Source organism: Oncorhynchus kisutch, linkage group LG16 (genome assembly GCF_002021735.2).
Source record: "Oncorhynchus kisutch isolate 150728-3 linkage group LG16, Okis_V2, whole genome shotgun sequence".
Taxonomy (NCBI): domain Eukaryota; kingdom Metazoa; phylum Chordata; class Actinopteri; order Salmoniformes; family Salmonidae; genus Oncorhynchus; species Oncorhynchus kisutch.
Genome location: NC_034189.2, coordinates 18,888,876 through 18,914,914, shown reverse-complemented (window position 1 = coordinate 18,914,914; position 26,039 = coordinate 18,888,876). Strand labels below are relative to the sequence as shown.

General features: G+C 42.8%; 1 protein-coding gene and 35 non-coding genes across 36 annotated transcripts; 1 reads left to right on the top strand and 35 right to left on the bottom strand.

Moving 5' to 3' along the window:
• Positions 1-24: 24 nt before the first annotated feature.
• Positions 25-95, bottom strand: trnaq-uug (transfer RNA glutamine (anticodon UUG)). The gene has a single exon. It is a non-coding gene; the product is annotated as a tRNA-Gln (tRNA).
• Positions 96-505: 410 nt separating this feature from the next.
• Positions 506-577, bottom strand: trnaq-cug (transfer RNA glutamine (anticodon CUG)). Its single transcript has one exon. It is a non-coding gene; the product is annotated as a tRNA-Gln (tRNA).
• Positions 578-696: 119 nt separating this feature from the next.
• trnaq-uug (transfer RNA glutamine (anticodon UUG)) lies at positions 697-768 on the bottom strand. The gene has a single exon. It is a non-coding gene; the product is annotated as a tRNA-Gln (tRNA).
• A 406-nt stretch (positions 769-1,174) lies between these two features.
• On the bottom strand, positions 1,175-1,246 carry trnaq-cug (transfer RNA glutamine (anticodon CUG)). Its single transcript has one exon. It is a non-coding gene; the product is annotated as a tRNA-Gln (tRNA).
• Positions 1,247-1,360: 114 nt separating this feature from the next.
• On the bottom strand, positions 1,361-1,432 carry trnaq-uug (transfer RNA glutamine (anticodon UUG)). Its single transcript has one exon. It is a non-coding gene; the product is annotated as a tRNA-Gln (tRNA).
• A 412-nt stretch (positions 1,433-1,844) lies between these two features.
• On the bottom strand, positions 1,845-1,916 carry trnaq-cug (transfer RNA glutamine (anticodon CUG)). The gene has a single exon. It is a non-coding gene; the product is annotated as a tRNA-Gln (tRNA).
• Positions 1,917-2,028: 112 nt separating this feature from the next.
• trnaq-uug (transfer RNA glutamine (anticodon UUG)) lies at positions 2,029-2,100 on the bottom strand. Its single transcript has one exon. It is a non-coding gene; the product is annotated as a tRNA-Gln (tRNA).
• Positions 2,101-2,511: 411 nt separating this feature from the next.
• trnaq-cug (transfer RNA glutamine (anticodon CUG)) lies at positions 2,512-2,583 on the bottom strand. Its single transcript has one exon. It is a non-coding gene; the product is annotated as a tRNA-Gln (tRNA).
• A 114-nt stretch (positions 2,584-2,697) lies between these two features.
• trnaq-uug (transfer RNA glutamine (anticodon UUG)) lies at positions 2,698-2,768 on the bottom strand. Its single transcript has one exon. It is a non-coding gene; the product is annotated as a tRNA-Gln (tRNA).
• Positions 2,769-3,174: 406 nt separating this feature from the next.
• Positions 3,175-3,246, bottom strand: trnaq-cug (transfer RNA glutamine (anticodon CUG)). Its single transcript has one exon. It is a non-coding gene; the product is annotated as a tRNA-Gln (tRNA).
• Positions 3,247-3,361: 115 nt separating this feature from the next.
• Positions 3,362-3,433, bottom strand: trnaq-uug (transfer RNA glutamine (anticodon UUG)). The gene has a single exon. It is a non-coding gene; the product is annotated as a tRNA-Gln (tRNA).
• A 414-nt stretch (positions 3,434-3,847) lies between these two features.
• trnaq-cug (transfer RNA glutamine (anticodon CUG)) lies at positions 3,848-3,919 on the bottom strand. The gene has a single exon. It is a non-coding gene; the product is annotated as a tRNA-Gln (tRNA).
• Positions 3,920-4,034: 115 nt separating this feature from the next.
• Positions 4,035-4,106, bottom strand: trnaq-uug (transfer RNA glutamine (anticodon UUG)). Its single transcript has one exon. It is a non-coding gene; the product is annotated as a tRNA-Gln (tRNA).
• A 409-nt stretch (positions 4,107-4,515) lies between these two features.
• Positions 4,516-4,587, bottom strand: trnaq-cug (transfer RNA glutamine (anticodon CUG)). The gene has a single exon. It is a non-coding gene; the product is annotated as a tRNA-Gln (tRNA).
• Positions 4,588-4,701: 114 nt separating this feature from the next.
• trnaq-uug (transfer RNA glutamine (anticodon UUG)) lies at positions 4,702-4,773 on the bottom strand. The gene has a single exon. It is a non-coding gene; the product is annotated as a tRNA-Gln (tRNA).
• A 410-nt stretch (positions 4,774-5,183) lies between these two features.
• trnaq-cug (transfer RNA glutamine (anticodon CUG)) lies at positions 5,184-5,255 on the bottom strand. The gene has a single exon. It is a non-coding gene; the product is annotated as a tRNA-Gln (tRNA).
• Positions 5,256-5,370: 115 nt separating this feature from the next.
• On the bottom strand, positions 5,371-5,442 carry trnaq-uug (transfer RNA glutamine (anticodon UUG)). Its single transcript has one exon. It is a non-coding gene; the product is annotated as a tRNA-Gln (tRNA).
• Positions 5,443-5,852: 410 nt separating this feature from the next.
• Positions 5,853-5,924, bottom strand: trnaq-cug (transfer RNA glutamine (anticodon CUG)). The gene has a single exon. It is a non-coding gene; the product is annotated as a tRNA-Gln (tRNA).
• Positions 5,925-6,038: 114 nt separating this feature from the next.
• trnaq-uug (transfer RNA glutamine (anticodon UUG)) lies at positions 6,039-6,110 on the bottom strand. Its single transcript has one exon. It is a non-coding gene; the product is annotated as a tRNA-Gln (tRNA).
• A 411-nt stretch (positions 6,111-6,521) lies between these two features.
• Positions 6,522-6,593, bottom strand: trnaq-cug (transfer RNA glutamine (anticodon CUG)). Its single transcript has one exon. It is a non-coding gene; the product is annotated as a tRNA-Gln (tRNA).
• Positions 6,594-6,708: 115 nt separating this feature from the next.
• On the bottom strand, positions 6,709-6,780 carry trnaq-uug (transfer RNA glutamine (anticodon UUG)). The gene has a single exon. It is a non-coding gene; the product is annotated as a tRNA-Gln (tRNA).
• A 411-nt stretch (positions 6,781-7,191) lies between these two features.
• On the bottom strand, positions 7,192-7,263 carry trnaq-cug (transfer RNA glutamine (anticodon CUG)). The gene has a single exon. It is a non-coding gene; the product is annotated as a tRNA-Gln (tRNA).
• Positions 7,264-7,378: 115 nt separating this feature from the next.
• Positions 7,379-7,450, bottom strand: trnaq-uug (transfer RNA glutamine (anticodon UUG)). Its single transcript has one exon. It is a non-coding gene; the product is annotated as a tRNA-Gln (tRNA).
• A 412-nt stretch (positions 7,451-7,862) lies between these two features.
• trnaq-cug (transfer RNA glutamine (anticodon CUG)) lies at positions 7,863-7,934 on the bottom strand. Its single transcript has one exon. It is a non-coding gene; the product is annotated as a tRNA-Gln (tRNA).
• A 113-nt stretch (positions 7,935-8,047) lies between these two features.
• trnaq-uug (transfer RNA glutamine (anticodon UUG)) lies at positions 8,048-8,119 on the bottom strand. Its single transcript has one exon. It is a non-coding gene; the product is annotated as a tRNA-Gln (tRNA).
• Positions 8,120-8,530: 411 nt separating this feature from the next.
• Positions 8,531-8,602, bottom strand: trnaq-cug (transfer RNA glutamine (anticodon CUG)). Its single transcript has one exon. It is a non-coding gene; the product is annotated as a tRNA-Gln (tRNA).
• A 115-nt stretch (positions 8,603-8,717) lies between these two features.
• Positions 8,718-8,789, bottom strand: trnaq-uug (transfer RNA glutamine (anticodon UUG)). Its single transcript has one exon. It is a non-coding gene; the product is annotated as a tRNA-Gln (tRNA).
• Positions 8,790-9,201: 412 nt separating this feature from the next.
• On the bottom strand, positions 9,202-9,273 carry trnaq-cug (transfer RNA glutamine (anticodon CUG)). The gene has a single exon. It is a non-coding gene; the product is annotated as a tRNA-Gln (tRNA).
• A 115-nt stretch (positions 9,274-9,388) lies between these two features.
• On the bottom strand, positions 9,389-9,460 carry trnaq-uug (transfer RNA glutamine (anticodon UUG)). The gene has a single exon. It is a non-coding gene; the product is annotated as a tRNA-Gln (tRNA).
• Positions 9,461-9,875: 415 nt separating this feature from the next.
• On the bottom strand, positions 9,876-9,947 carry trnaq-cug (transfer RNA glutamine (anticodon CUG)). Its single transcript has one exon. It is a non-coding gene; the product is annotated as a tRNA-Gln (tRNA).
• Positions 9,948-10,062: 115 nt separating this feature from the next.
• Positions 10,063-10,134, bottom strand: trnaq-uug (transfer RNA glutamine (anticodon UUG)). The gene has a single exon. It is a non-coding gene; the product is annotated as a tRNA-Gln (tRNA).
• A 412-nt stretch (positions 10,135-10,546) lies between these two features.
• trnaq-cug (transfer RNA glutamine (anticodon CUG)) lies at positions 10,547-10,618 on the bottom strand. Its single transcript has one exon. It is a non-coding gene; the product is annotated as a tRNA-Gln (tRNA).
• A 111-nt stretch (positions 10,619-10,729) lies between these two features.
• Positions 10,730-10,801, bottom strand: trnaq-uug (transfer RNA glutamine (anticodon UUG)). The gene has a single exon. It is a non-coding gene; the product is annotated as a tRNA-Gln (tRNA).
• Positions 10,802-11,210: 409 nt separating this feature from the next.
• trnaq-cug (transfer RNA glutamine (anticodon CUG)) lies at positions 11,211-11,282 on the bottom strand. Its single transcript has one exon. It is a non-coding gene; the product is annotated as a tRNA-Gln (tRNA).
• Positions 11,283-11,394: 112 nt separating this feature from the next.
• Positions 11,395-11,466, bottom strand: trnaq-uug (transfer RNA glutamine (anticodon UUG)). The gene has a single exon. It is a non-coding gene; the product is annotated as a tRNA-Gln (tRNA).
• Positions 11,467-14,527: 3,061 nt separating this feature from the next.
• Positions 14,528-21,686, top strand: LOC109906448 (transmembrane protein 88-like). The gene is made up of 3 exons (XM_020504152.2): positions 14,528-15,255; positions 17,613-18,014; positions 20,438-21,686. Exons 2-3 carry the CDS (start codon positions 17,619-17,621, stop codon positions 20,723-20,725), a joined length of 684 nt encoding a protein of 227 aa, XP_020359741.1. The 5' UTR covers positions 14,528-15,255; positions 17,613-17,618; the 3' UTR covers positions 20,726-21,686.
• The last annotated feature ends 4,353 nt before the right edge of the window (positions 21,687-26,039 follow it).

The window sequence follows — 26,039 nt, the reverse complement described above, 5'->3', positions numbered from 1 at the left end:
GAATAATTCAGCACCAAAAATAGAAGGTTCTACCGAGATTGAACTCGGATCACTGGATTCAAAGTCCAGAGTGCTAACCATTACACCATAGAACCATATTCTAAATCCACATGGAAATTGAAAAAAAAAATCTGCCTGTAATTAGCAACAGCGGACTGTCGTTCCTTCACGTGCTGCAAATACTTTCAACTGACAACAATATTTGGACAGCTATATTCTATTTCCACGAGGCAAATTAATTGACATGGAGTATCGTCCAAGATTTAAACTCGGATTGTAGGATTCAGAGTCCTGAGTGATAACCTTTACAGCATAGAACCCTGTAGTCAATACTCTGTTTCCTGGCCAGAAACGGTGTCAACTACCAGGCACTCATAGTATGCGTTTACCGTAGGCTAGCCATTCGTGCGTAACAAGAGTGCTTATCGACTCCCACCCACTTGTTTCTTTCACGCAACTATTTTAAAGTTGACAGGGGAGGAGTGTGTCACTGCAAAATCAAGGTAGGTCCTACCGAGATTTGAACTCGGATCGCAGGATTCAGAGTCCTGAGTGCTAACCATTACACCATAGAACCCTATACAGAGTATTTATTGTAGAGTTCCATTCCGATTTTACCTGTCATTTGTACACCGGATAAACATCAGATTATGAGTTTTTTGTTGCCATGTGAATAATTCAGCACCAAAAATAGGAAGGTTCTACCGAGATTTGAACTCGGATCACTGGATTCAAAGTCCAGAGTGCTAACCATTACACCATAGAACCATATTCTAAATCCACATGGAAATTGAAAAAAAAAATCTGCCTGTAATTAGCAACAGCGGACTGTCGTTCCTTCACGTGCTGCAAATACTTTCAACTGACAACATATTTTTGACAGCTATATTCTATTTCCACGAGGCAAATTAATTGACATGGTAGTATCGTCCAAGATTTAAACTCGGATTGTAGGATTCAGAGTCCTGAGTGATACCTTTACAGCATAGAACCCTGTAGTCATACTCTGTTTCCTGGCCAGAAACGTGTCAACTACCAGCACTCATAGTATGCGTTTACCGTAGGCTAGCCATTCGTGCGTAACAGAGTGCTTATCGACTCCCACCCACTTGTTTCTTTCACGCAACTATTTTAAAGTTGACAGGGGAGGAGTGTGTCACTGCAAAATCAAGGTAGGTCCTACCGAGATTTGAACTCGGATCGCAGGATTCAGAGTCCTGAGTGCTAACCATTACACCATAGAACCCTATACAGAGTATTTATTGTAGAGTTCCGATTTTACTGTCATTTGTACACCGGATAACATCAGATTATGAGGTTTTTGGTTGGCCATGTGAATAATTCAGCACCAAAAATAGGAAGGTTCTACCGAGATTTGAACTCGGATCACTGGATTCAAAGTCCAGAGTGCTAACCATTACACCATAGAACCATATTCTAAATCCACATGGAAATTGAAAAAAAAAATCTGCCTGTAATAGCAACAGCGGACTGTCGTTCCTTCACGTGCTGCAAATACTTTCAACTGACAACAATATTTGGACAGCTATATTCTATTTCCACGAGGCAAATTAATTGACATGGTAGTATCGTCCAAGATTTAAACTCGGATTGTAGGATTCAGAGTCCTGAGTGATAACCTTTACAGCATAGAACCCTGTAGTCAATACTCTGTTTTCCTGGCCAGAAACGTGTCAACTACCAGGCACTCATAGTATGCGTTTACCGTAGGCTAGCCATTCGTGCGTAACAAGAGTGCTTATCGACTCCCACCCACTTGTTTCTTTCACGCAACTATTTAAAAGTTGACAGGGGAGGAGTGTGTCACTGCTGCAAATCAAGGTAGGTCCTACCGAGATTTGAACTCGGATCGCAGGATTCAGAGTCCTGAGTGCTAACCATTACACCATAGAACCCTATACAGAGTATTTATTGTAGAGTTCCGATTTACTGTCATTTGTACACCGGATAACATCAGATTATGAGGTTTTTGGTTGGCCATGTGAATAATTCAGCACCAAAATAGGAAGGTTCTACCGAGATTTGAACTCGGATCACTGGATTCAAAGTCCAGAGTGCTAACCATTACACCATAGAACCATATTCTAAATCCACATGGAAATTGAAAAAAAAAAAAACTGCCTGTAATTAGCAACAGCGGACTGTCGTTCCTTCACGTGCTGCAAATACTTTCAACTGACAACAATATTTGGACAGCTATATTCTATTTCCACGAGGCAATTAATTGACATGGTAGTATCGTCCAAGATTTAAACTCGGATTGTAGGATTCAGAGTCCTGAGAGATAACCTTTACAGCATAGAACCCTGTAGTCAACTACTCTGTTTCCTGGCCAGAAACGGTGTCAACTACCAGGCACTCATAGTATGCGTTTACCGTAGGCTAGCCATTCGTGCGTAACAAGAGTGCTTATCGACTCCCACCCACTTGTTCTTTCACGCAACTATTTTAAAGTTGACAGGGAGGAGTGTGTCACTGCAAAATCAAGGTAGGTCCTACCGAGATTTGAACTCGGATCGCAGGATTCAGAGTCCTGAGTGCTAACCATTACACCATAGAACCCTATACAGAGTATTTATTGTAGAGTTCCGATTTTACTGTCATTTGTACACCGGATAAACATCAGATTATGAGGTTTTTGGTTGGCCATGTGAATAATTCAGCACCAAAATAGGAAGGTTCTACCGAGATTGAACTCGGATCACTGGATTCAAAGTCCAGAGTGCTAACCATTACACCATAGAACCATATTCTAAATCCACATGGAAATTGAAAAAAAAATCTGCCTGTATTAGCAACAGCGGACTGTCGTTCCTTCACGTGCTGCAAATACTTTCAACTGACAACAATATTTGGACAGCTATATTCTATTTCCACGAGGCAAATAATTGACATGGTAGTATCGTCCAAGATTTAAACTCGGATTGTAGGATTCAGAGTCCTGAGAGATAACCTTTACAGCATAGAACCCTGTAGTCAATACTCTGTTTCCTGGCCAGAAACGGTGTCAACTACCAGGCACTCATAGTATGCGTTTACCGTAGGCTAGCCATTCGTGCGTAACAGAGTGCTTATCGACTCCCACCCACTTGTTTCTTTCACGCAACTATTTTAAAGTTGACAGGGAGGAGTGTGTCACTGCAAAATCAAGGTAGGTCCTACCGAGATTTGAACTCGGATCGCAGGATTCAGAGTCCTGAGTGCTAACCATTACACCATAGAACCCTATACAGAGTATTTATTGTAGAGTTCCGATTTTACTGTCATTTGTACACCGGATAAACATCAGATTATGAGGTTTTTGGTTGGCCATGTGAATAATTCAGCACCAAAAATAGGAAGGTTCTACCGAGATTTGAACTCGGATCACTGGATTCAAAGTCCAGAGTGCTAACCATTACACCATAGAACCATATTCTAAATCCACATGGAAATTGAAAAAAAAAAATCTGCCTGTAATTAGCAACAGCGGACTGTCGTTCCTTCACGTGCTGCAAATACTTTCAACTGACAACAATTTTGGACAGCTATATTCTATTTCCACGAGGCAAATTAATTGACATGGTAGTATCGTCCAAGATTTAAACTCGGATTGTAGGATTCAGAGTCCTGAGAGATAACCTTTACAGCATAGAACCCTGTAGTCAATACTCTGTTTCCTGGCCAGAAACGGTGTCAACTACCAGGCACTCATAGTATGCGTTTACCGTAGGCTAGCCATTCGTGCGTAACAAGAGTGCTTATCGACTCCCACCCACTTGTTTCTTTCACGCAACTATTTTAAAGTTGACAGGGAGGAGTGTGTCACTCACTGCAAAATCAAGGTAGGTCCTACCGAGATTTGAACTCGGATCGCAGGATTCAGAGTCCTGAGTGCTAACCATTACACCATAGAACCCTATACAGAGTATTTATTGTAGAGTTCCGATTTTACTGTCATTTGTACACCGGATAAACATCAGATTATGAGGTTTTTGGTTGGCCATGTGAATAATTCAGCACCAAAAATAGGAAGTTTCTACCGAGATTTGAACTCGGATCACTGGATTCAAAGTCCAGAGTGCTAACCATTACACCATAGAACCATATTCTAAATCCACATGGAATTGAAAAAAAAAATCTGCCTGTAATTAGCAACAGCGGACTGTCGTTCCTTCACGTGCTGCAAATACTTTCAACTGACAACAATATTTGGACAGCTATATTCTATTTCCACGAGGCAAATTAATTGACATGGTAGTATCGTCCAAGATTTAAACTCGGATTGTAGGATTCAGAGTCCTGAGAGATAACCTTTACAGCATAGAACCCTGTAGTCAATACTCTGTTTCCTGGCCAGAAACGGTGTCAACTACCAGGCACTCATAGTATGCGTTTACCGTAGGCTAGCCATTCGTGCGTAACAGAGTGCTTATCGACTCCCACCCACTTGTTTCTTTCACGCAACTATTTTAAAGTTGACAGGGGAGGAGTGTGTCACTGCAAAATCAAGGTAGGTCCTACCGAGATTTGAACTCGGATCGCAGGATTCAGAGTCCTGAGTGCTAACCATTACACCATAGAACCCTATACAGAGTATTTATTGTAGAGTTCCGATTTTACTGTCATTTGTACACCGGATAAACATCAGATTATGAGGTTTTTGGTTGCCATGTGAATAATTCAGCACCAAAAATAGGAAGGTTCTACCGAGATTTGAACTCGGATCACTGGATTCAAAGTCCAGAGTGCTAACCATTACACCATAGAACCATATTCTAAATCCACATGGAAATTGAAAAAAAAAATCTGCCTGTAATTAGCAACAGCGGACTGTCGTTCCTTCACGTGCTGCAAATACTTTCAACTGACAACAATATTTGGACAGCTATATTCTATTTCCACGAGGCAAATTAATTGACATGGTAGTATCGTCCAAGATTTAAACTCGGATTGTAGGATTCAGAGTCCTGAAGATAACCTTTACAGCATAGAACCCTGTAGTCAATACTCTGTTTCCTGGCCAGAAACGGTGTCAACTACCAGGCACTCATAGTATGCGTTTACCGTAGGCTAGCCATTCGTGCGTAACAAGAGTGCTTATCGACTCCCACCCACTTGTTTCTTTCACGCAACTATTTTAAAGTTGACAGGGGAGGAGTGTGTCACTGCAAAATCAAGGTAGGTCCTACCGAGATTTGAACTCGGATCGCAGGATTCAGAGTCCTGAGTGCTAACCATTACACCATAGAACCCTATACAGAGTATTTATTGTAGAGTTCCGATTTTACTGTCATTTGTACACCGGATAAACATCAGATTATGAGGTTTTTGGTTGGCCATGTGAATAATTCAGCACCAAAAATAGGAAGGTTCTACCGAGATTTGAACTCGGATCACTGGATTCAAAGTCCAGAGTGCTAACCATTACACCATAGAACCATATTCTAAATCCACATGGAAATTGAAAAAAAAAAATCTGCCTGTAATTAGCAACAGCGGACTGTCGTTCCTTCACGTGCTGCAAATACTTTCAACTGACAACAATATTTGGACAGCTATATTCTATTTCCACGAGGCAAATTAATTGACATGGTAGTATCGTCCAAGATTTAAACTCGGATTGTAGGATTCAGAGTCCTGAGAGATAACCTTTACAGCATAGAACCCTGTAGTCAATACTCTGTTTCCTGGCCAGAAACGGTGTCAACTACCAGGCACTCATAGTATGCGTTTACCGTAGGCTAGCCATTCGTGCGTACAAGAGTGCTTATCGACTCCCACCCACTTGTTTCTTTCACGCAACTATTTAAAAGTTGACAGGGGAGGAGTGTGTCACTGCAAATCAAGGTAGGTCCTACCGAGATTTGAACTCGGATCGCAGGATTCAGAGTCCTGAGTGCTAACCATTACACCATAGAACCCTATACAGAGTATTATTGTAGAGTTCCGATTTTACTGTCATTTGTACACCGGATAAACATCAGATTATGAGGTTTTTGGTTGGCCATGTGAATAATTCAGCACCAAAAATAGGAAGGTTCTACCGAGATTTGAACTCGGATCACTGGATTCAAAGTCCAGAGTGCTAACCATTACACCATAGAACCATATTCTAAATCCACATGGAAATTGAAAAAAAAAATCTGCCTGTAATTAGCAACAGCGGACTGTCGTTCCTTCACGTGCTGCAAATACTTTCAACTGACAACAATATTTGGACAGCTATATTCTATTTCCACGAGGCAAATTAATTGACATGGTAGTATCGTCCAAGATTTAAACTCGGATTGTAGGATTCAGAGTCCTGAGAGATAACCTTTACAGCATAGAACCCTGTAGTCAATACTCTGTTTCCTGGCCAGAAACGGTGTCAACTACCAGGCACTCATAGTATGCGTTTACCGTAGGCTAGCCATTCGTGCGTAACAAGAGTGCTTATCGACTCCCACCCACTTGTTTCTTTCACGCAACTATTTTAAAGTTGACAGGGGAGGAGTGTGTCACTGCAAAATCAAGGTAGGTCCTACCGAGATTTGAACTCGGATCGCAGGATTCAGAGTCCTGAGTGCTAACCATTACACCATAGAACCCTATACAGAGTATTTATTGTAGAGTTCCGATTTTACTGTCATTTGTACACCGGATAAACATCAGATTATGAGGTTTTTGGTTGGCCATGTGAATAATTCAGCACCAAAAATAGGAAGGTTCTACCGAGATTTGAACTCGGATCACTGGATTCAAAGTCCAGAGTGCTAACCATTACACCATAGAACCATATTCTAAATCCACATGGAAATTGAAAAAAAAAATCTGCCTGTAATTAGCAACAGCGGACTGTCGTTCCTTCACGTGCTGCAAATACTTTCAACTGACAACAATATTTGGACAGCTATATTCTATTTCCACGAGGCAAATTAATTGACATGGTAGTATCGTCCAAGATTTAAACTCGGATTGTAGGATTCAGAGTCCTGAGAGATAACCTTTACAGCATAGAACCCTGTAGTCAATACTCTGTTTCCTGGCCAGAAACGGTGTCAACTACCAGGCACTCATAGTATGCGTTTACCGTAGGCTAGCCATTCGTGCGTAACAAGAGTGCTTATCGACTCCCACCCACTTGTTTCTTTCACGCAACTATTTTAAAGTTGACAGGGGAGGAGTGTGTCACTGCAAAATCAAGGTAGGTCCTACCGAGATTTGAACTCGGATCGCAGGATTCAGAGTCCTGAGTGCTAACCATTACACCATAGAACCCTATACAGAGTATTTATTGTAGAGTTCCGATTTTACTGTCATTTGTACACCGGATAAACATCAGATTATGAGGTTTTTGGTTGGCCATGTGAATAATTCAGCACCAAAAATAGGAAGGTTCTACCGAGATTTGAACTCGGATCACTGGATTCAAAGTCCAGAGTGCTAACCATTACACCATAGAACCATATTCTAAATCCACATGGAAATTGAAAAAAAAAATCTGCCTGTAATTAGCAACAGCGGACTGTCGTTCCTTCACGTGCTGCAAATACTTTCAACTGACAACAATATTTGGACAGCTATATTCTATTTCCACGAGGCAAATTAATTGACATGGTAGTATCGTCCAAGATTTAAACTCGGATTGTAGGATTCAGAGTCCTGAGAGATAACCTTTACAGCATAGAACCCTGTAGTCAATACTCTGTTTCCTGGCCAGAAACGGTGTCAACTACCAGGCACTCATAGTATGCGTTTACCGTAGGCTAGCCATTCGTGCGTAACAAGAGTGCTTATCGACTCCCACCCACTTGTTTCTTTTCACGCAACTATTTTAAAGTTGACAGGGGAGGAGTGTGTCACTGCAAAATCAAGGTAGGTCCTACCGAGATTTGAACTCGGATCGCAGGATTCAGAGTCCTGAGTGCTAACCATTACACCATAGAACCCTATACAGAGTATTTATTGTAGAGTTCCGATTTACTGTCATTTGTACACCCGATAAACATCAGATTATGAGGTTTTTGGTTGGCCATGTGAATAATTCAGCACCAAAATAGGAAGGTTCTACCGAGATTTGAACTCGGATCACTGGATTCAAAGTCCAGAGTGCTAACCATTACACCATAGAACCATATTCTAAATCCACATGGAAATTGAAAAAAAAAAATCTGCCTGTAATTAGCAACAGCGGACTGTCGTTCCTTCACGTGCTGCAAATACTTTCAACTGACAACAATATTTGGACAGCTATATTCTATTTCCACGAGGCAAATTAATTGACATGGTAGTATCGTCCAAGATTTAAACTCGGATTGTAGGATTCAGAGTCCTGAGTGATAACCTTTACAGCATAGAACCCTGTAGTCAATACTCTGTTTCCTGGCCAGAAACGGTGTCAACTACCAGGCACTCATAGTATGCGTTTACCGTAGGCTAGCCATTCGTGCGTAACAAGAGTGCTTATCGACTCCCACCCACTTGTTTCTTTCACGCAACTATTTTAAAGTTGACAGGGAGGAGTGTGTCACTGCAAAATCAAGGTAGGTCCTACCGAGATTTGAACTCGGATCGCAGGATTCAGAGTCCTGAGTGCTAACCATTACACCATAGAACCCTATACAGAGTATTTATTGTAGAGTTCCGATTTTCCTGTCATTTGTACACCGGATAAACATCAGATTATGAGGTTTTTGGTTGGCCATGTGAATAATTCAGCACCAAAAATAGGAAGGTTCTACCGAGATTTGAACTCGGATCACTGGATTCAAAGTCCAGAGTGCTAACCATTACACCATAGAACCATATTCTAAATCCACATGGAAATTGAAAAAAAAAATCTGCCTGTAATTAGCACCCGGACTGTCGTTCCTTCACGTGCTGCAAATACTTTCAACTGACAACAATATTTGGACAGCTATATTCTATTTCCACGAGGCAAATTAATTGACATGGTAGTATCGTCCAAGATTTAAACTCGGATTGTAGGATTCAGAGTCCTGAGTGATAACCTTTACAGCATAGAACCCTGTAGTCAATACTCTGTTTCCTCCTGCCAGAAACGGTGTCAACTACCAGGCACTCATAGTATGCGTTTACCGTAGGCTAGCCATTCGTGCGTAACAAGAGTGCTTATCGACTCCCACCCACTTGTTTTCTTTCACGCAACTATTTTAAAGTTGACAGGGGAGGAGTGTGTCACTGCAAAATCAAGGTAGGTCCTACCGAGATTTGAACTCGGATCGCAGGATTCAGAGTCCTGAGTGCTAACCATTACACCATAGAACCCTATACAGAGTATTTATTGTAGAGTTCCGATTTTACTGTCATTTGTACACCGGATAAACATCAGATTATGAGGTTTTTGGTTTGCCATGTGAATAATTCAGCACCAAAAATAGGAAGGTTCTACCGAGATTTGAACTCGGATCACTGGATTCAAAGTCCAGAGTGCTAACCATTACACCATAGAACCATATTCTAAATCCACATGGAAATTGAAAAAAAAAAATCTGCCTGTAATTAGCAACAGCGGACTGTCGTCGTTCCTTCACGTGCTGCAAATACTTTCAACTGACAACAATATTTGGACAGCTATATTCTATTTCCACGAGGCAAATTAATTGACATGGTAGTATCGTCCAAGATTTAAACTCGGATTGTAGGATTCAGAGTCCTGAGTGATAACCTTTACAGCATAGAACCCTGTAGTCAATACTCTGTTTCCTGGCCAGAAACGGTGTCAACTACCAGGCACTCATAGTATGCGTTTACCGTAGGCTAGCCATTCGTGCGTAACAAGAGTGCTTATCGACTCCCACCCACTTGTTTCTTTCACGCAACTATTTTAAAGTTGACAGGGGAGGAGTGTGTCACTGCAAAATCAAGGTAGGTCCTACCGAGATTTGAACTCGGATCGCAGGATTCAGAGTCCTGAGTGCTAACCATTACACCATAGAACCCTATACAGAGTATTTATTGTAGAGTTCCGATTTTCCTGTCATTTGTACACCGGATAAACATCAGATTATGAGGTTTTTGGTTGGCCATGTGAATAATTCAGCACCAAAAATAGGAAGGTTCTACCGAGATTTGAACTCGGATCACTGGATTCAAAGTCCAGAGTGCTAACCATTACACCATAGAACCATATTCTAAATCCACATGGAAATTGAAAAAAAAAATCTGCCTGTAATTAGCAACAGCGGACTGTCGTTCCTTCACGTGCTGCAAATACTTTCAACTGACAACAATATTTGGACAGCTATATTCTATTTCCACGAGGCAAATTAATTGACATGGTAGTATCGTCCAAGATTTAAACTCGGATTGTAGGATTCAGAGTCCTGAGTGATAACCTTTACAGCATAGAACCCTGTAGTCAATACTCTTGTTTCCTGGCCAGAAACGGTGTCAACTACCAGGCACTCATAGTATGCGTTTACCGTAGGCTAGCCATTCGTGCGTAACAAGAGTGCTTATCGACTCCCACCCACTTGTTTCTTTCACGCAACTATTTTAAAGTTGACAGGGGAGGAGTGTGTCACTGCAAAATCAAGGTAGGTCCTACCGAGATTTGAACTCGGATCGCAGGATTCAGAGTCCTGAGTGCTAACCATTACACCATAGAACCCTATACAGTATTTATTGTAGAGTTCCGATTTTCCTGTCATTTGTACACCGGAAAACATCAGATTATGAGGTTTTTGGTTGGCCATGTGAATAATTCAGCACCAAAAATAGGAGGTTCTACCGAGATTTGAACTCGGATCACTGGATTCAAAGTCCAGAGTGCTAACCATTACACCATAGAACCATATTCTAAATCCACATGGAAATTGAAAAAAAAAATCTGCCTGTAATTAGCAACAGCGGACTGTCGTTCCTTCACGTGCTGCAAATACTTTCAACTGACAACATATTTGGACAGCTATATTCTATTTCCACGAGGCAAATTAATTGACATGGTAGTATCGTCCAAGATTTAAACTCGGATTGTAGGATTCAGAGTCCTGAGTGATAACCTTTACAGCATAGAACCCTGTAGTCAATACTCTGTTTCCTGGCCAGAAACGGTGTCAACTACCAGGCACTCATAGTATGCGTTTACCGTAGGCTAGCCATTCGTGCGTAACAAGAGTGCTTATCGACTCCCACCCACTTGTTTCTTTCACGCAACTATTTAAAGTTGACAGGGGAGGAGTGTGTCACTGCAAAATCAAGGTAGGTCCTACCGAGATTTGAACTCGGATCGCAGGATTCAGAGTCCTGAGTGCTAACCATTACACCATAGAACCCTATACAGAGTATTATTGTAGAGTTCCGATTTCCTGTCATTTGTACACCGGATAAACATCAGATTATGAGGTTTTTGGTTGGCCATGTGAATAATTCAGCACCAAAATAGGAAGGTTCTACCGAGATTTGAACTCGGATCACTGGATTCAAAGTCCAGAGTGCTACCCATTACACCATAGAACCATATTCTAAATCCACATGGAATTGAAAAAAAAAAATCTGCCTGTAATTAGCAACAGCGTGTCGTTCCTTCACGTGCTGCAATACTTTCAACTGACAACAATATTTGGACAGCTATATTCTATTTCCACGAGGCAAATTATTGACCATGGTAGTATCGTCCAAGATTTAAACTCGGATTGTAGGATTCAGAGTCCTGAGTGATAACCTTACAGCATAGAACCCTGTAGTCAATACTTCTGTTTCCTCCTGGCCAGAACGTGTCCAACGACCAGGCACTCTAGTATGCGTTTACGTAGGTAGCCATTTTCGTGCTTACATATTGGTTTATCGCTTCCCACCCACATTTTTTCTTTTCACGCAACTATTTAAAAGTTTGACAGGGGAGAGTGTGTCCTGCAAAACAAGTAGGTCCCTACCGTAGATTTGAACTCGGATCGCAGGATTCAGAGTCCTGAGTTAAACCTTTACAGCATAGAACCCATTGGTCTTGGGGGTGACTAGAGAGATATACCTGCTGGAGCGTGTGCTACAGGTGGGAGATGCTATGGTGACCAGCGAGCTGAGATAAGGGGGGACTTTACCTAGCAGGGGGAGCTTGCTAGCTCCGGAATAATTGATGTTTGCTCCGGAATCGACGAAGGCCGATAGTCACACGGATAGCAGCTAGCTAGCTGTGAGATCCGGGTATGAATGTCCAGAGAGCAGTCGAAATCCAGGGACATGGAGAGAAAAATTGGTCCGGTATGTTCCGTTCCGAGCCGCGCTGCGCCGTACAGAACTGGCGATAGATTTTCGAGCTAAAGGATAGCTGATGACCACAAACCGTGGTTAGCTGAATACTAACGATTTGCCAGTAAAGGAGCTAACTAGCTTCTGAACTAGCTTCTGGATTAGCTTCTGGCTAGTTTCAGGCTAGCTTCTTGGAGTTTCTGGCTAGCTTCTTGGAGGATTACAGATTTGAGGTAAATAATACTTTTTTATAAATATACATTGGTGAGGCGGGTTGCAGGAGAGTGTTTTGAAGATGAGTTGATGGAAAATAAAAATAAAATGTATGTGAAAAAGTTGTAAATATATATATATACAGGACACGACAAGACGAGGACAAAAGACGTCTGAACTGCTATGCCACCTTGGTGTAGCCCCTAGCTACACTAATTTACCTGTCAAAAGTTTTAGAACACCTACTCATTCAAGGGTTTTTCTTTATTTTTACTATTTTCTACCTTGTAGAATAATATTGAAGACATAAAAACTATACAATAACACACATGGAATCATGTAGTAACCAGAAAAGTGTTAAAAACATTTACATATATTTATATTAGAGATTCTTCAAAGTAGCCACCCTTTGCCTTGATGACAGCTTTGCACACTCTTGGTATTCTCTCAACCAGCTTCATGAGGTAGTCACCTGGAATGCATTTCAATTAACAGGTATGCCATCTCTAAAACTTTTGACCGGTAGTGTACTTCAGTGGATTTGAACACATTTCAACAGGTAAATGAACATATTTGTAGAGGCAAATGAGTTCAATTATAATCATGGTATAAAATGGATAATCAACTCGGGGCTCTATGCGTTTTCTGTCAAATAATGCAACTCCGTGAAAGGTCAGGTCCATCACTAAGCTGCCGCGTTGTGGAACACACCTTCCACGTCATTCATCATTTTCCATAGAATGCTTAGCCCCTTGTTGATTATCCCTTACATATCTTACAATATCTTAGTATGTCTTCGTATACTGTTTCTTAGTGTATATTTTTGGTGTATATACACATAGATTGCAATTGGAATACTGATACAGTGTTATTTGGGTAGTTGTTTCCTTCTGACATTTCTTGATTTCTTGTTTTATTTATGTGTTTGTGTACTTGTTTGACATTTTACTGCACTGTTAGGAGCTAGTAACACACGCATTTTGCTGCACCCGCTATAACATCTACAGACCAATAAACTTTCATTTGATTTGAGGGTAAATCCCAGTGGAGAGAGAAAGGAAAATAATTGCTGACCAACTCAAAGGAGAAAAGAGAGAAAGTAAAGACAGAGAAAATAGACAGAGGGGGGAGAAAATCTGATTAGCCAACAGTCTCTCTGATTCCTGTGATCTGTACTCGCTCTCTTATCAGTTGAGAAATTATTTTTCTGCCCCTCTCTTGCTTATAACCCTTTCTTCCTCCCTTGTCCCACTGATCCCTCCAGTTATCTGTCTGACCCGCGATTCCTAATATTGTTATTTTTCAACGTAAGAGAACACCAGGTTGTGACATCACTCTCTAGACATCAAAACATCTTTTACATCTCTGTGATACGTAACAGTTATGACATCCATCCTCTATTCCTCCTTCATCCTCTGTTCCTTTCATTCTCTATCTGGGGTCTTGACCTTTCTCGGCAGGACCCATCCCTAAACACTATCAGAGCTGAACTGGCCCACCCATCCCCGCCTTGTGTGAAGCTGCTCTCTCTCAACACTATCTCCCACTGCTACAGACTCATGGGTTTTGAAGAAAGGGAAAGGGGGATACCTAGTCAGTTGTACAACTGAATGCCTAGGGTTAGGGCTCGGGTTAGGGCTAGGGTAAGGCTAGGGGTAGGGTTGGAGCTAGGGTTAGGTTATGGGTTTAAGCTAGGGTTAGAGTTGGGGTTGAGCTAGGGTTGGGGTTAAGGGTTAGGTTTGGGGTCAGGGTTCAATTAAAGGCTAGGGTTGGGGCTAATAGTGTAAGTAAAGTTTCATACCAAAATGTGTTACTTACAGAAATCTTTGTACAATAACAAAAGCTCTGTTTATATAAGTTAGTCTAACCAACCATAGTTGTGATCCTGTCTGTAACATGGTGGGGATGTCAGGGGCACCGTGTAAACTCTGCTCCATCCCTGACTGCTGATTAGACCACAGCGACACAGCAGCTCTTTAAATAAACACTCGCTCTCTCTTTCTCCCCGTCTCTCTCTCGCTCCCCCTCTCTCACTCTCTCCTTCTCCCCTCTCCCTCTCTCCACATGCTCCATCACTTCTCAGGTTATCAGAGGAGCTCCAACCCCAAAGACCCCCAGAGTGCTACACACTGTTAACAGAGGGAACGAGAGAAGAGATGTGGGTGCTTTGCAAGCACTGGGTATTGTAGTTAAAAGGGAGATAGAGGGAGGGGAGTGAGTGGAAGGGGCACAAGCACTCAATGTAGTAGTTAAGAAAGGGAGGGGGAAAGAGGGAGGGGAGAGAGGGAGTGAGAGCGGGAGAGAAAGGCATCCCTCTAATTCCTCAAGAGGGGCTCTTCTATCAAACAGAGAAAGAGTGAGAATAGGAGAAGAGGAGGGGCGGCTTGACGGTGGGAGGTACAGAAGTTTGGGATAATTCTAAGGAGCTGAGACCCAGAACGTTGAGGCTGGAGTAGTCAACTGCAGTCAGGGAGAGAACAACGGATGAAAAAACAAAGCACACTGTCTTATCCCTGACGGACCGACGACGAGTGGAAACAGCAGGAGATCACCACTACGGCTACAGAAGGCCAACATACCAGCATGCCACTACAATACAAGCTGGTCCCAACTTCATTGACAAGAGTGTGAAGGAATCTGAACTGATGCATGAAGGACTAGAAGCGTGAGAACCGCAAGGGGAGATTTGAGAGAAGACGGGAGAGAGAGAGAGAAGTTGTTAACGTTTGTGAACATTGTCCACCTGCTTGTATACGTGGTTAAGAGGAGAGAGAGTTTCAGTGTAACTTGCAAGAAGAGAAGAGAACCACAAGGATCAGAGAGAGGCTCTACCCGGCTCCACGCAATGTGAGTGAGAAACCAGCCACAGAGAGGTTGAATTAACTAAAACATTCTTTTCAGATGATTTCTAATCTAATATCTATGAAAGAACGTTCACAAAAGCATTTTAAAATTACAATTCTGGTTCTCATCACTGATAATTAAATGCGTAGGTCACGTTTCAGACAGGCGTCACATGTATGCAACTGCCAGCCAAAAGACAATAGAATAATAGAACAAAAGAGCTTCTCCTGAATGTTCTAGATGAGAATGTCAGAATATTTGAAGGACCAGCTTGAATGTAGTTCAGTGCTCTATCAGTGACCACAAGCTAGAGAGGAAGCTCATTTGAAGATACTGTAGGTAATTCAATCATTTCTATAGCGTTAAGATCAAGTGTCTCCATGGTTATGAAAAACAATCAACGCCTCATAAAATGGAAAAAAGCAAGCCAAGTACATTGTGTAAAACAGATGGCCAAGGGTAGGCCAAGTAACGGCCAAGTATAGGGCCTTAGATCACAATGAGTGAGCTAGTTGGACTCTTCCTGCACCCCCGACCTTAGACCTGAACGACAACACTTCACTAACAATGGGAGGTTGATGCAGAACACTGTTGAGGTAGCGACGTCAGGGACACATCTCAAGTGGACCTCTTCCGTAGCGTGGTTGGGGTCAGGGTTAGCGGTCGGATGAGGTATGCGGGTGATGTGTGTTTTGTCGGGTAAAAGTAAGAAGGGGTGGTTAAAAGAAGATGAGTACCCACGTATACCCTATGTCTATGGTCAGGAGTTTATCATGGTCAAGAAAAACTCATTCAGATTCCGAGTGTTTAATAGTCACAGGGTGTACAGGGTTGCAAGTGTGATTGCAGGGTACAGTGTTTAATAGTCACGTGTACAGGGTTGCAGGTGTGATTGCAGGGTACAGTGAAAATCTTAGGCTTTGAGCTCCAACATGCAGGACTAGTGAAATAAAATAATGAAAATGGTAATAAAAAAAATGAAATAGCACTATATACATAATAACAACTGTGGCCGTGAGGAATAAATAAATGTCCATTGGGGTGGAAGCTAAGTAAAGACTATTGGGGGGGTGGGTGGAATGATCATAGGGGGAGCAGCAGCATGATCATGGCCCTACCAATACCTAATATGTGGGTGGTTTTGTATCCTGCACCTGTGGAAGTGCTAGATGTGCCAGTACTAAAAGTACTAAGGGGAGGAAGAAGAACAATACCATACAAACACTGCCTTAATTCTCTTGAGTGTACTTACATACCACCAAAACATTTGTGGGTATTCTTCTCTTTGCTATGGCGTTTTACCCTGCACTTGTGGAATATTGCTCAATACACTTTTACACAACTTCTGAACTAACATTGTTAAGTTCTAGACCTTGGCCTTTCTGGTCTGTCCTGATGGATTTATCACTTTGGTGCAGAGCGGTACAGAGCGGTGCTGAGGGCAGGGGTATTTCTGTGAGGAAGGCTGGCAACTGACCCGGGTCCATTGTTCAGGGGGGGGTGGGGGGGGGGGGGGGGTTGCTATCCTGTCACTGTTAACGGGACATGTCAGTTATGAGTTGTTACTTATCGCTGATTCAGGGAAACTTTCAACTTGGTCTGTGCTGATTTGGAGTTGTTTTTACCATTCTGGAAGAATCCAAAAACACTTTTACAGTGTCTTGAACATAAGGCCATGACATGACTTGTACGTTTTCTATTTCTGACAAGACATGAACTGCAGTCTTCAACCAGTGCCAAGATAAACAAATGCATTCAGGCACGTGCACAGGCATACACAGACGCACGCACACACACAAACACACACACACACACACACACACACACACACACACACGTGTATGCATCCACACGCATCCTTTGATTCTGTCTCTTACCCTTCATCTTCATCTTATCCATCATCATCCTCTGTGCACCCTCGCCTGGCAATTAGGTTTCTTTCCTCTGGGCCAATCAGATTTCAGATAACTATCCTGTTCTGATAGAAGATATAAGAGTTGATAGATTACGCCGTGCAGCCTGCCTTCCTCTTCCTCTAACAGATAAAGTCCTCTAACCTCCCTGTGAACTCCCTGGTTCAGTCTACATTTGAAGACTGAACCTCAGCTATGATATGTCTACGGACCAAGTTTGCGATAGACATGAGTTTGAGACAGGGAGAGACTTCTGTTGCACAAATTGGCTATCAAAAAGCATGACACTGTCACTATAAAGAGCCACTCATGAAAAGCCAAACCATTTCACATTCGCATATGCTTGGAACAGTATTTCCACATCCGAGAAGTAGGGACCATTTGTGCTTACGCAAACCTGGCTAAACTCTGCCCCTTCTTCCTCTCTCTCCCTCCCCTCCTACCCAGTTGACCATGAGTATGAGCGGCACATTGGAGAAGGGGGCTCACCACCAGGCCCTTGACCTCTCTGAGGAGCTCTCCCCCCACATGCACCCCCACCATCACCCCCACCACCAGCACCACCACCACCTCCAGCACTCCAACTCCCTGGCCTCCACCGCCCCCGTGGGGACACCCTCCGGCGTGGTGGTGCCTCCCCCGTACTTTGCAGCCGAGAGCGGGGGAGGAGGGAGTGACGCTCCCCTGGAGCTGAGGGGCTCTCTGGACTGCTGGGCGTGCTCAGTGCTGGTAACGGCCCAGAACCTGGTCATAGCGGGGATCAACGCCTGCCTGGCCGGACTGGTGTTCGGACTCATCCTCACCCCGGCTATAGTGATGGTGGTGTTTGGGTTCCTGTGTCATTCTACGGTAAGGAGGGAAAGTGGTGGGGGGTGTCTTCTCCTTCTTCTTCTCCTTCTTCTACTATTCAGGCAGAGAGTTGTCACGCTCTCTAATGAATAACCCAAGGGAAAATTCAGAGGAAAGGTTACTCCATCTTCCAAAGTTCCTGAGTGTCATTTCAATTTCACATTCATAACTCATCTACTGTATGTGTCTGAGTGAAGGTGTGTTTGCTAACACACTCATAACATTAGAGCCTTCGAGAGGTATCGTCACAAGAAGCTAACTAGATAATAGATCAGAATAATATTAAATAATCCTATGGTATACAGAGTAGTGATATAGGCTGACATTTCAGGAGGGACTAACTGTGAATCCTAAAACTCATAACTAAACTTTCACCACCCAGCATGAGTTTGGAATATTTTAGCAGAAGATGAGGGTGGAGTTTGGCCCTCTGTGATGAGTTTCATAAGCAGATCAGCCAGAGAGTATTTCTCAGATGTTTAAGAACAGGGACTACGTTCCAAATGGCACCCTATTCCCTTTATAGTGCACTACTTTTGACCAGGGACCATAGAGCTCTAGTAAAAGCACTGCTCTATATAGGGAATATGGAGCTATTTTGGAGAGCATTTTTGAGAATCTGACTGGACAGGTCAGGAGTCAAGGGAAAGACTTTAAAGAATAGAGGGAGGTAGGGATTAGCTTGCTTAGCTGGTCCCATATCTATATGCTTTAACTCCTACAAATCTAGGACAAGGATATGTCGAAGAAAGATTTAAACACACACGCACATATTCACAGCCAAAATAGGAAAACATTAAGACACTTGAGCTCACACACAGACAGACGCACGCATAAGCACATGCGTGAGTACACACACACGCACGCACACACACACACACACACACACACACACACACACACACACACACACACACACACACACACACACCTTTGACCCCAGTTAGCCCCACCTTACTAATGACTGTGTGTGTGTGTGTGTGTGTGTGTGTGTGTGTGTGTGTGTGTGTTACAGGATTCCCCTCCCCTCTAACCAATTAGGAACCTTGTGGCACCAGATTAAGGAGGGATTAGGGTGGAGAGGGAGAGAGAGGGAGGATTGAAACAAAGGAGAGAGGTGGATGAGAAAGAAAGGAAGGAAGGAAGGAATGTTAAAGCTAGCTAAACAAGTTATCCTGATCTCGCAGTTCGTTGTAACAAAATATTGAATTACACAAACTCTGAAAAACATTCACCAACAATTTTGAAAAAGGGGAAGGGAATATCTTCACTATTTATTTTTATTTAACATTTAACATTTATTTAACTAGGCAAGTCAGTTAAGAACTTAAGAACAAATTCTTATTTACAATGACTTTACAATGACTGCCTACCCTACTAAGCAGCTGCATTAAACTACATTAACTTTAACTGGCATGATACAGTTGCATGATTTCAGAGCTAGACACCCCAATAAGAGCTATGAATATCAAATATTTTCAGAAGGTTGGCTGTGGGACATAAACCCCCTGGCCTTAGAAAGTAGAAATAAGCATGGACATACTGTAGTGTTATCTGTTCACCTCCCAACCTGTTTCCCGCCATCCCTCCCTCCCTCACCCCTCTGTGCCTCTCCTCTCCCTCCATCCCCCTCCACTTGCGTATTCTGTTCTTACCACATAGAGATAAGGAAGGGTGACAGCCCCTCCATTTTCCCTCCAGTGCATTCCTCACATTCTCTCCATTCTCTGCTACCACTTCTACCACTTCTCCCTCACACTAACAACATCACATACCACACCAGCAGGCGGATATTTGAATTCTAAAGATCCATAGATATTATTGTGATGTTTCACAGCTGTGATATAAGAATGGCAATTCATCACATTTCATCTATGGAAGGGCCCCTCCTTCTTCGTGTGTGTGTGTGTGTGTGTGTGTGTGTGTGTGTGTGTGTGTGTGTGTGTGTGTGTGTGTGTGTGTGTGTGTGTGTGTGTGTGTGTGTGTGTCAGACTGCGATCTGCTCTGTGTCTGTCCTGACCTCCGACACACATTCCAACAGGGGCACGTCATCGTCTCCCTGCATCTCCTCCTCTCCTCTCCTCCATCTGTCTATCCCCGCATTCGTCTCGGACTCCTCCATCCTTCACTTCTCTTGAACATGGGTGCTGAAACCAATAACTCTCTCCATCTGTTCTGACAAGACTCCAACAGAAAGCTTGATTCGCTTCATCAGCTTGTCAGAAACTATAGCAACATTTGAGATCAATACATTTCTGTTGCATTGACATTGCATTATTGTCATTATACAATCATAAGAACATTATGTCAATCTCTTCGTTGTTGGTGCAACACATTCTTCTGGTCATGTGAAAAACAGCAACATAATCAACCAGAAAAACCAACCCTCTCCTCTCCTCCACTGCCCCCTCTCCTCTCCCCAGGTGCGCCCTCAGGGGACGACCCGCTACTGTTCGGACCTGCTGAGCGACGGGGGCTGTGTGGCCCTCCTAGTGGTCGGGTTCCTCCTGGTCACCCCCCTCCTGGTACTGGCTCTGGCTGCCTACTGCCGCCTGGCGCGTCACCTCCAGTTGGGGCTCTGCTTCATACCTTACTCCAGGGCCGTCTACAAGAACCTGCCCGCTACAAAACACCATGGCCTGGGAGGGGGCTGCTGTGGAGGCAGCAGGTCTGGAGGGGAGGGAGGCGGGAAGGGAAAGGTCTGGGTGTGAAGGGGGAGAAAGGGGAGGGATTGAGGTTGGAGGAGGGTGCAAGGAGGAGAGAGAGAGGGAGGATGGAGGGAAAGAGAGAGGAAGAGGCAGAAAGAGAGAAAGACAAGGGGGTAAGAAAGAGAGAGAGGGAGAAAGGAGGGAGGGAGAGTGAGTGAGTGAGGGGGAGGAAGGGCGGGCCAAGATTAGAGGAGATGGGATGAGAGGAGGGAGATGGGATGAGAGGGAGGAAATGAAAGGAGGGAAGAATTACATTAGAAGGGAGGAGGAGAAAGAGGACAGAAACTACAGCAGCCAAACTAATATCTGGGAAGACTACAGTATAGGCACCATAGTTTAAAGAACAAAGTTAACCATTCCTCTGGCCTGAGTTCAACCGAAGTAACCTCCCTCACACCACCACGTTATATGCTATCCCTTTAATGTACAAATTGCTTTTAAACCATTGATATATTGTGTTCGAAAATGTTATAGCAGACGAAAAAGGAGCAGGGATTTTTACACTGTTCTAGAAGTAGAGGCAATAAATCAACAGCAAGCATCTCAATCACACCGCAGACTACGTTTAGTTTATGCAGTGAAACACTGGGCATTAATGAAGAATATATCACTGCCATGTGTCCACATTTTATAAAGCATGTAATTTAGCAGGAAGCTCTTTCCAGAGCAACTGGGGTTAAGTGCCTTGCTCAAAGGTACATAGACACATGTTTCACCTAATTAAACACTCTGAGATTTAAACCAGCAACCTTTTACTTACCTGCCCAACACTCTTAACCACTAGGCTACCTACACCTCTTTAAGATATCAATAACATTGATTCAAGACAATGTCTTTAAGCGTTTATACACCACGAAGGACATTTTGTGTTTAGCGTAGTTTGTACATTTCATTTACTAAGGTTTATGACTACTACTGTTTCTTGTACATTTCCTTTTTTCAAATATAGCCTATTTGGAATCAATTGGAGTCATTTTTCTTTTCTAAAAAAAACTGAGTTCATTGTGGTTATGCATTCACACACACTCACACACGTACACACGCACGCACACACACACACATCATTATGGGTTATACACACTCCTCTCTACAAAGTGGAGGAGAGGTTATTGCATAAGTAAATCACAAGCAGAGCCAGTGAGTACAACTGCTTGGCACGAGGACTTCATAAACACATAAACTCGCTCCAGCTGGATATTATCACAAGTTTAAATGTGACTAATGTGTGTCTGGATCCACCAACATAATATAACTGGGGGAGTAATGACGACGAGGCGAGAGGATACTTGAATGTTATGATATAGTGCCCTCTTGTGCTTTTTCAGTGCATGACACGATGAGTGCAGAAGTGTTCCAGCAATTCTCTTCTGTTTTTGCTTCAATTTGATTATTTGTCTTCCTTTTTTGTTTGTTTTACGGCACCTGGTATTCCCAAGCAGTCTCCTGTCCCAGTACTAACCCAGTACTATGGCCACAAACATATTTTTTTTACCCCGTTTTCTCCCCGAATTATGACCTACCTGGCTGCCTACTTCTTATCACACTGCTCGCTTAACCCGGGTGTCAGCCGCACCATTGTGACAGAGGAAACACTGTTCGACTGACGACCGGAGTCCGCTTGCAGGCGCCCGGCCCTGTCACAAGGAGTCGCTAGAGCAGTGGTTCCCAATCTTTTTCCTTACTGTACCACCAACTGAATTTTGCTCTACCTGGAGTACCCCTGAAGTACCCCCTCATGTGAATTTTACCAGTAGGACTATGGCCTCATGAGTCTTCTCATGTACCCCTTGTGGATAGGCCAAGTACCACCAGGAGTCCTAGTACCCCTGGTTGGGAACCACTACACTTGTGCACAATGAGCCAAGGAAAACCCCACTGGCCAAACCCTCCCCTACCCCGGGCTTTTGACCGCGGCGCCACCCAAGACCATCAGCAATTCTCTTCTGGTTTGAAATAAGCAATGGAATCAGCTTTCTGACATATGTAATTGTCAAATAGCAATCTAACAAATTACAGTAAGACAAGAACTTAACCACAGACACAATCTTATTGGGGTGCCAGATTCAAAAACTGTTACAACTATTCAATAACATACATATATACAACAAACGAGACAATGATTTCACAATATTGTCCACAATCTAGAAATAATATCAATATCGGACTTATACAAGAGTTGTCTGACAGGTCGGCTTCAAAATGACTGTTTTCATTGAAGAAGAAATCAGGGTTTTGACGAGATGGGATACAGCTTTGTCAGATGTCGCTTTTCGTGGCAGGTTAGAGAATTTACACAACAGGTTAGGAGAATTATGTTAGGGTTAGGAGAATTATGTTAGGGTTAGGAAAAGGGTTATGCAAGGCATAGACTACACGACTTCTACAACCTTAACAACTTGGACTTGTCCCAAACCTGTCATTCTGTCCATCCTCAACCCCAGGACGTGGGTGCTCACCAGTGGCGGTCAGTGCCGTTTAAGATGAGGGAGGACGTTTTTTTTTTTTCATGACCTTATTTCTATTACAGCATATTAGATGACTGCCATTCATGTTCCATTCACCTAGTTTAATGTAACATCGATAGGTTTAGGCTACTACATGATACTCATATTTTCTCTATACCCATCATGAGGTTGCTACAACCTAGGCTAAAGATTTTACTAAGTTACAGCTCATATATGGAAATCAGTCAATTGAAATAAGTACATTAGGCACTAATCTATGGATTTTACATGACTGGGTTTCAAGATATGCATATGTTGGTCACAGATACCTTAAAAAAGGTAGGGGTGGATCAGAAAACCAGTCAGTCTCTGGTGTGACCACCATCTGCCTCATGCAGCGCGACACATCTCCTTTGTTGTCATACACGTCAATCCAGAGCATCCCAAACATGCTCAATGGGTGATATGTCTGGTAAGTATGCAGGCCATGGAAGAACTGGGGTATTTTCTGCTTCCAGGAATTGTGTAAAGACCAAGGGTCCCCGATGTGGGGCCGTACATTATCATGCTGAAACATGAGGTGATGGAGAGGGATGAATGGTACGGCAATGGGCCTCAGGATCTCGTCACGATATCTTTGTGCATTCAAATTGCCATCAATAAAATGCAATTGTATTCATTGTTGGTAGCTTATGCCTGCTCATACCATTACCCCACTGCCACCATGGGGCATTCTTTTCACAAAATTGACATGTGCCAACCGCCTGACCACAAGCCAAACAAGTGGTCTGCGATTGTGAGGTCGGTTGGACGTACTGCCAAATTCTCCAAAGGATGTTGGAGATGGCTTACGGTAGAGAAATGAACATTAAATACTCAAAACTTAAGACATCTGTGGCATTGTGTTGTATGGCAAAACTGCACATTTTAGAGTGGCCTTTTATTGTCCACGGCACAAGGTGCACCTGTGTAATGATAATGCTGTTTAATCAGCTTAATGATATGGCACACCTGTGAGGTGGATGGATCATCTTCTCAAAGGAGAAATGCTCACTAACAGGGATGTAAACAAATTTGTGAACAAATTTTGAGAGAAACAAGCTTTTTGTGCGTATGGAACATTTCTGGGATATTTTATTTCAGCTCATGAAACATGGGACCAACACTTTACATGTTGTGTTTATATTTTTGTTCAAACATGTTTTGGGTTCCTTTCAAAGAGGATTCTACATGGAACCCAAAACGGCTCTACATGGAACCCAAAATGGTTGTACCTAGAACCAAAAAGAGTTCTCCAATGGGTACAGTTGAAGAACCCTTTTGGAACTATTTTTTAAAGAGTGTAGTGTAAGTAGATCCAATTGAAATATCACCACCTTTAGTGATAGAAAATTGTAAAGCAAATCAAATCCTATTTTAACTCGCCCTTGTGTCCTGATTCAACAGAACTTATCTCAGCCATGAAAGCTGCCAGAGTGAGGGGGGCCTTGGCTTACATCCCCTATGACAGGCTCATTGTCCACCCTCCCTCCCAGAAGCCTGGAAGGGATGAGAGAGCCAAGCCTATGGGTTCGTAGCTTCGACTCTGCAGTACACACACACCAACTGATTAACGGACTGCTGAATGCATTTGTTTTTACTTGCTTTGTTTGCTCTTTTCCATATTATGTCTATCTCTGATAAGCTACCCAGGAAAGGGCTGAACATAGCGCATGTTAATATATGTAGCCTTAGAAACAAGGTTCATGAAATCAATAACTTGATAACATCAGGAGGAAAGAGGAAAGTCTTTGTCCTCGGGCCTGGAGGGAAGCCAAAGTCATTCCGCTAACCAAGAGTGGTAAAGCGGCCTTTACTGGTTCGAACAGCAGACCTAAAAGCTTGCTGCCAGCTCTCAGCAAACTGTTGGAAAAAAATTGCCTTTGACCAAATACAATGCTATTTCTCTGTAACCAAATGAACAACAGACTTTCCGCATGCTTATAGAGAAGGGCACTCAACATGTACGGCACGGACACAAATGACTGATGATTGGTTGAAAGAAATTGATAAGAAGATTGTGCTGTTAGATTTCAGTGCAGCCTTTGATATTACTGACCATAACCTGTTGTTGAAGAAACGTACACTACCGTACAAAAGATTGAGGTCACTTAGAAATGTCCTTGTTGTTGAAAGAAAATCACATTTTTGGTCCATTAAAATAACATCAAATTGATCAGAAATACAGTGTAGACATTGTTAATGTTGTAAATGACTATTGTAGCTGGAAACAGAAGATTTTTTATGGAATATCTACATAGGCGTACAGAGGCCCATAATCAGCAACCATCACTCCTGTGTTCCAATGGCACGTTGTGTTAGCTAATACAAGTTTATAATTTTAAAAAGGCTAATTGATCATTAGAAAACCCTTTTGCAATTATGTTAGCACAGCTGAAAACTTTTGTTCTGATTAAAGAAGCAATAAAACTGGCCTTCTTTACACTAGTTGTGTATCTGGAGTATCAGCATTTGTGGGTTCGATTACAGGCTCAAAATGGCCAGAAACAAAAACCTTTCTTCTGAAACTCGTCAGTCTATTCTTGTTCTGAGAAATGAATGTCTATTCCATGTGAGAAATTGCCAAGAAACTGAAGATCTCGTACAACGCTGTGTACTACTCCCTTCACAGAACAGCGCAATCTGTCACTAACTAGAATAGAAAGAAGAGTGGGAGGCCCCGATGCACAACTGAGCAAGAGGACAAGTACATTAGCGTGTCTAGTTTGAGAAACAAACACCTCACAAGTCCTCAACTGGCAGCTTCATTAAATAGTACCCACAAAACATCAGTCTCAACATCAACAGTGAAGAGGTGACTCCGGGATGCTGGC